Genomic DNA, 7,064 nt, shown 5'->3' with positions numbered 1-7,064 from the left:
CCCGCATCCTCTCCCTTTCCTTGCCCATCCATGGGCCCTTCTGTCTTCCGGACCACGCGGGCCGGAGGGGCGCGTTCTGGGGCGCAGGGCTCGGCAGCTGGACTGCCCTCGGCTCTGCCTCCGGTCGTGCCAAGCGGGCGGAGGACCGGGCGCTGGGCACCGGCAGCCGTGTAAGGCACCGAGGCGGCGCACGGTTGGAGGCTCAGAATCGCCGGGCTGAGGCGGGAACTCGCAAGGGAAGGAGGAGGAGGGTCGAGGGCAGCCACCATGTCCTTCCCGCACTTTGGACACCCTTACGGCAGCGCTCCCCAGGTAAGAAGTGCCTCCATAGGGGGTGGGGGCTGACTCAGAGGAGGGGGTGCCCGGTGCACGCGCCTGCAGCTGAGCGCCCTCTTTTCGCACTAGTCTCCCTGGAAGCCAGAGGGAGCAGGGACCAGGGTAATGTACCACAGAGCCCTCCACACCCCAACCTCTGGCCGAGAACCTTCCACTCCCCCCAGCCCGGTGCAGAATGGAAAATCGTGTGACCCGAAACTTGGGCACTAACCACGCGCTAAGCTAGGTGGGTGGGATCTCAGAGATCTAGCCTCCTGGTCACCCGGAGGGTCCATCTCACCATTTTTCAGTTGTTTGCTTATTGACTTCTGTTCTTAACCTCTCCCTTCTTTGACTGGGTCCAAGCTCTTTGCTTCTGATTGCTTCGATTTTCCAGATTATGTTCGGTGTTGTGCAGTGACAAAGATTTCCTGGGGAAATTCCGGAGACACCCAGCACTGTTCTCCGGTTTCTGCAGATTGTAGGGTCTAGTTCCAACTTGACCTCTGACCCGCCCCCTGACCCTGCTGCTTGTGCCCTTTCTATAAAAAGGGAGCTGGAGTAAGACGCGATGGTGATCTCTAAGGCTAACTTCTATCTCTGTCTTTGTAAGATCCTGTGATGGGGGCGAAGGAACAAGAGGAGTTTGGCCTCTGTAATTCGGGTTTCAGAAAGTGCCATCACCCGGACCCCTGGGACTCTGGAGCCTTAGCAACGTTTTAGAAATATCTATAAGGGCAGTTTGGATAAATCACGGCTTCAGATAATTCCCATCGCAGCGGAGTGCTCGCTCAGTTCTGGGTGGCATTTAGTTAATGTTGAATGAGGGAGTGCTCCCGCCAGCCTGGGGCGCCCATCTCTGACCTCCAGTGCACCTCTCTCACCCCATGTAGTTTCTGGTATCTGCAAGTTCCAGCGCCACTTGCTGCGAATCTGCCCCGCGCTCCGTCCCAGACGTGGCCTCAGGCTCCACCCCGGCTGCCGCTCTCTGCTGCGCACCCTACGATGGTCGGCTGCTGGGTAGTGCTCGGCCAGAGCTGGGCGCGGCCTTGGGCATCTATGGAACCTCGTACGCGGCCGCGGCCGCAGCAGCTGCCCAGAGCTACCCAGGCTACCTGCCCTACAGCCCAGAGCCGCCCACGCTGTACGGGGCGCTGGTGAGTACACTGGGTGGAGCCTGGCTCTGTGCGCCAAGACCCATCCGGCCTGGGGGCATGAACACTGCAGCAGCGAGTGAAATCCAGTGTGCCGTCTCTGGGGGGAAATGTGGGAAGGAGGGGAAACTAGGAGGAAGAGAAATGGGTAGGATTGTAAATAGCAGGGGGGGGGCACAATTATTACAGCATTTTTACACTTTGCAGAACTCCACTCTGATTACAAAACATCTGTGCTTCTATTCATTGGTGAGGGAGGAAGCCTCAGTTTACAGATGGGGAAACTGAAACGAAGGGCGTTCAATGACCTTGCCCAAAGTCCCAAAGATACAAAAGGTCAGAAAATAGCTCCAGAAGGCGAGTGAGGCGGGGAAGCTCCCCAGCTGGTGGGGAGGGGTTGGGAGAAGTCACAGGTAGTAACGGTGATAATAATAAAAAGACTCATAGTGAACCACTGTTTATTCTGCCAGGAGCTCTGCCAAGTGCTCTTCAATACCCTAGAGGTACTGTTGTTATTCCCAGTGACCAAGGGGAAACCGAGGCACAGAGTAAACTGTGCCCAAGATCTCATAGCCAGTAGGCGTGGCAGGACTGGGATCTGAACCGGACTGGACTCCAGAGGGCACACCCTTAGCAACTCTACCGCCTCTTTCCCAAAAGTCGTCCTAAATTCTCTCTTCCTACCCCACCTCCACCAGAATCCACAGTATGAATTTAAAGAGGCTGCAGGGAGCTTTACACCCGGCCTGGCACAAGCAGGAGCCTATTATCCCTATGAGCCAACTCTGGGGCAGTACCAATATGACCGGTAAGGCATGGGGGTCCCTTGGTTGCGAGTCCTTCCCCCCTCCCCCGCCATAGGGCCCATCTGGGAACAGCCAGGGAAGGAGGGTGTGTGAGGAGGGGGCTGTGCTGAACCTCATTCCCAGGCCTCGGACTGTCTCCTGCCCGCAGCCCCAGGTTCCCAGACCCAGAACTGTGAGCGAGCTTCTCCCCCCAGGTACGGAGCGGTGGAGCTGAGTGGCACTGGCCGCCGGAAGAACGCCACCCGGGAGACCACCTCCACGCTCAAGGCCTGGCTGAACGAGCACCGCAAGAACCCCTACCCCACCAAGGGCGAGAAGATCATGCTGGCCATCATCACCAAGATGACCCTCACCCAGGTGTCCACCTGGTTCGCCAACGCGCGCCGGCGCCTCAAGAAGGAGAACAAGATGACGTGGGCGCCCAAGAACAAAGGCGGCGAGGAGAGGAGGGCTGACAGTGGAGCCGAGGAGGCCCTGGGCTGCCTAAATGGCGACGCCAAAGGTACCGAGAATGCTCACCACCCCACCTTTCCGTCTTCCCTGCTGGAATGCAGGCTGGTGGTGCTCGAGCGGGCTGCCTGTTAGAAGAGCTTTTCTGGAGGCACTCCCTTACTTACCCTTGCACTTGCCTTCCTCCCCACCCCCGCCCCCCACACCTCTAGGCCTCTGCTCCTATAGTTCCCTCTGCCTAGGATTCCCTACACAACCGGCTGCTTCTCAAGTTCTAAAGTGTGGGCTGGACAAAGCCTTCCCTGGCCACCCAACTTCACCTAGCTCCCCAGTTATTCTCTATCACATATGCCTATTGTATTTCCTCTGCCGTACTTTTCACTACGAGAAGGCGCTCTGTATCTGTCTCCCCCTTCCAGAACACAAGCTCCCCCACAAAGTGTCTTACTCGCGCCGTATTCCCTAAATTCCTAATACCCGAGTGCCTCAAGGATGTCTGGCCCATAGATGGCACTCCGTAAATATTTGCTGAGCCAAACAACACACACCAGCTACCTGTGGGTGTTGAAGCCGGAGGAAGAACTGTCCCCTTGGGTGTTGGATGGTTTGTTTGTTTCATGGTGGAGAAACTGAGATCCAGATCTTAGGCAGGGAAAAGCGGTAGTTTCTTTGCATCCGAGAGAAGGAGTCTTCCAAGGAGTGGGGGCAGGGCTAGGGCCTCAATTCTTTCCCAGGGGCGAGCAGGAGCGCTAGGGCAACTCCAAGAGACGGTTTGGCCAGCCTGGCGAATAAACGCGCTGAGTGCAGAGCCGGCTTGCTAAAAGCATCTCCGGGATGGGCACCCCCTGCGGATTTCCCTTGGGGCCTGGGGCTTTTCTCACTCGGTCCTGATTTCCTGCAGAAGCTTCTGCAAGCCAGGAGGCTCGAGGGCTCCGGCTGAGTGACCTAGAAGACCTGGAGGAAGAAGAGGAGGAGGAGGAGGAGGAGGCCGAGGAAGAGGAGGCAGTGGCCACAGCTACCGACAGGCTGGCTGAGTTCCATAAAGACTCGCAGGCGCTGCCTGCGCCATACGCCGCCGCAGCTCGAGAGGCCAGGCTGGAGCGCCGGGAGGGTGGCCTGGCGGCGCGCTCCTTCTCATTCATTGAGCCGCTCGGATCCGGAGAAGCTGACTTCCTCCGGGCGGAGCCCCAGGGCCCCACGTTGACCATGCACTACGCGTGCAGCAGCGAGAAACCGCGCATCTGGTCCCTGGCGCGCACCGCGGCAGCCAGCGCTGTCGAAGGTGCGGCTGCCACCCCTCCCAGGCCACGGAGTCCTGAGTGCCATCTGATTCCAGGACAGCCTCCGGGCTCGGGCGGGCGACCCGCCGTCCCCAGAGACTCCGCGTGCGAAGAGTCTTCCCGCATAGCCAAGGCCTTCGGAAACCACCCGATCGCCCTGCAGGGGCTGCCGATGAACTGTGCGCCCTGCCCGCGGCGGAGGGAGCCTGCGGTGCCGTGCCAGTACCCGTCTGGAGCAGAAGGTAGTGGGTCCCCAGGCGCTGGGTGTGTCTGTCCGAGAGCCAGTGCTGCCCAGGGTGCTGGCCAGCCACCTACCGCCTCTCTGCCTCTGGGGAGCGGCCACGTTGGGACGTGGAGCATGATTTTCCCACAGCGCTCCTTGAAACAGCAGCTTAGAAATAAAAGTACTAGTTCCTCCTCCTTTTAAAACTCAATAAGCTCAGAGTGCAACAGTAACTTACCTAGGATCACTTAGCAAGTCACTGGAGAGATGGACAGCCTAGACCTTTGTACCTAGTGTCCAGTGTTCTACCTACATGTGCCAGGTGGCTCCATTATGACCTTCTGGCACAAACACCCTTGACCCCTGCCTGCCCCTTGCAGGAGGCCAGCTGGCCCTCTGCTGTGCTTGCACCAAGAGTTTGCTAGGGCTGGGCAGGAACCAGGGCTTTCCAGGAAGTCTGAGAGGACGGGCCAGATACACGCAGTTGGTTCAAGGCCAGCGCTTAAGTCCAGCCAGAGCCCTGCCTTCCGCCCACTAAAACCCCTGGGGAGTGTAGCGGAGAGTGTAGCCGAGGGTTAGTGCTGTCCCTGGAGAGCCCTCACCCCCAAGAGCTCAGCGCAGCCGGGTGTGACTGCCAATCAGCGTCTCCTGCCCCCTGGCTGGTTCTCTGGCTGTGCCTGGCGGAAGGGAATCGCACCCCACAAATGGACATTCCCCAAGCATCAGGCAGCCTCCAGCAATTACTGTCAGATTCTGCACTTCGTAGTAATTTCTCTCAGGATTAGCTACTGGCTTAGAAAATTGGGTTACACTGTTATTTGAATTTGCACATAACGGGGTCCGAATGTTCCTTCTAGCAAGCAAATTGCCTCTAGACCTTTGATTCCCTTCGGATGAGACACCACCGACCTTCGATTTCCTAGGAATCGGCACCAAGCGGCCTTCGGGTTTTAATCAACCTTTCCTCTCTCAGCAGGTTAGCGCAATGGCTGCGATTTGCAGAAGAATCTTGGAAATGTGCCCTACTTTTCGAACTCACCTCCACGCTCCGAAGCTGGGAGACACGTTGCCAGGGACTGGGGGCTCTCGCTTCGCCTATGAGACAGACACACAGAAACCCTTATACCGCTCTTCTTGCACGCGGAGCTGGGAGTGGCAGGCGGCCGTGCATCTCTTCAGACCCGCTGGAGGAGGTGGTGCGGGGCACCTTGCGGGGAGGCCACGTGGGACAGCCGGGCTAGTCTGCCCTGGGCACCCACTCGGGTCTACCGAGTCGGCCTCCCTCCTCTTTGATTCAGGGTCTGCAGCAACTCCTTCTCTGGATCACCCCCACCTGGCCCCCTTTCACTGTGTAACTTCAGTGCCGACCTGGTCCCTAAGGACCACCTGCATCTCCCCGGCCCCATTCCTTGTGTCCTCAAAAATAATCAAATCAAACCCAAGCCGTGTGGCGTGTCTGTGCCAGGGGCGCTTGGAGAGGCTGGGGCGGAGGGGAGGATGGAATGCGGCCAGGGATCTGGGGACAGGGCGAGTGAGCTGCAGACCTCAGTCCCTGTCACAGCAAGGAGGGAGGCTGGCGAGGTTAAGGCCGAGGTGGCGGCGCCTAACTCTCAGTGTACCTAACTCAAGAAGCAGGGGTGCGCCCGGAGCATCCTAGGGCGCTGGAGTAGAGGGGCGGAAATGGTGAGGTCGGAGGCGGGGGAGCCATCAGGATATTTGGAAACTGTGTCTGTTTCTGGGCTCTACTTGGGTTTTAGTTTATTGGGAGGACGGGCGATGGGGATAATCTTGGCCATTCCTTGTGGCACGCAGCTGGGATCCCCGCGCTCCGCGCTCCTCCCGTCGGACAAAATGGCAGTGTGACAGCTTGCTGGGTCCCTAGGAGGCCAGAGGAGGCATTCTTTCCATTTAATCAAGTGCCCGCAATCACTTCCGGTACAGGCCGACCAATGGGAGCCGACGGGCAGAGAAAGGGACGTGGTGCCCTGCGGCGAGCCGCGCCTGGAGCAGGGGCTGGGGGAGGAGAGGTGGAAAGACGCCCAAGCCCGGCGTGAGTTCGCGTCCCGGCCTGGTGGCCTCGGCTGGAGCCGGCCAGTGTGAGCTGGCTGCTGCTCCCGGGATGAGAGGGAAGTGAATCCGGGACGGGGCCCTAGTGAGGAGCTGCGGGGAGCTGATGCGGGCAGGAAGTCAGGAGAGGGGCTGCCGGGGTGTGCGCCCAAGGACCGGATCCTGGGGGAGGGGAGCTGTGTCTCCACCGCTGGGTTCCAGCCCCGGCCAGAGAGGCCGGATGGCGGCGTCCAGGTCAGCGCCTGGCACTGAAGTCTGGGGCGGGAAGGGCTCCCCAACCCCCATCATCTCATCCTGGGGGGTCGGGGGTCGGGGAGATTGTCAAACCTCCCGGAGGCTGCAGAGAAAGAGCGTTTGGAAAAACTGGGTAACAGGCGGCAGGACCCCTCCCCAGCCCCCACCTTGTCTTCTTTTTTTATAGAATGACTGGGGTCAGGGGCGTCTGGGAGTCTCAGTCGGTTAGGCGGCCGTCTTGGGCTCAGGTCATGATCTCAGGGTTTGTGGGTTCGATCCCCGCGTGGGGCTCTGTGCTGACAGCTAGCTCAGAGCCTGGAGCCTGTTTCGGATTCTGTGTCTCCCTCTTTCTCTGACCCTCCCCTGCTCATGCTCTCTCTCTCTCTCTCTCTCTCTCTCTCTGAAATAAAACATTAAAAAATTTTTTTAGGATGACCGTGGTCAGAAGGGGCTTTAGAGATCATGAATTACAAAGTACAAACCTCTTCCCCAGATGAGAGAACTGAGGCCAAATGGAAGGGCAGGGGACTGGCTC

At 58.9% G+C, this 7,064-nt stretch overlaps 1 protein-coding gene across 1 annotated transcript; it reads left to right on the top strand.

Moving 5' to 3' along the window:
* Positions 1–267: 267 nt before the first annotated feature.
* On the top strand, positions 268–5,436 carry IRX6 (iroquois homeobox 6). Its single transcript, XM_039242362.1, has 6 exons — positions 268–312; positions 1,209–1,472; positions 2,168–2,277; positions 2,470–2,777; positions 3,627–4,247; positions 5,205–5,436. The coding sequence occupies exons 1-6, from the start codon at positions 268–270 to the stop codon at positions 5,207–5,209; spliced, it is 1,353 nt and encodes a 450-aa protein (XP_039098293.1). The 3' UTR covers positions 5,210–5,436.
* Positions 5,437–7,064: the final 1,628 nt, after the last annotated feature.

Source organism: Hyaena hyaena, unplaced genomic scaffold (assembly GCF_003009895.1).
Source record: "Hyaena hyaena isolate Hyena2069 unplaced genomic scaffold, ASM300989v1 scaffold_7, whole genome shotgun sequence".
NCBI lineage: Eukaryota > Metazoa > Chordata > Mammalia > Carnivora > Hyaenidae > Hyaena > Hyaena hyaena.
The sequence above is the reverse complement of the archived record's forward strand: the minus strand, read 5'-3'. Positions and strand labels throughout refer to the sequence as shown.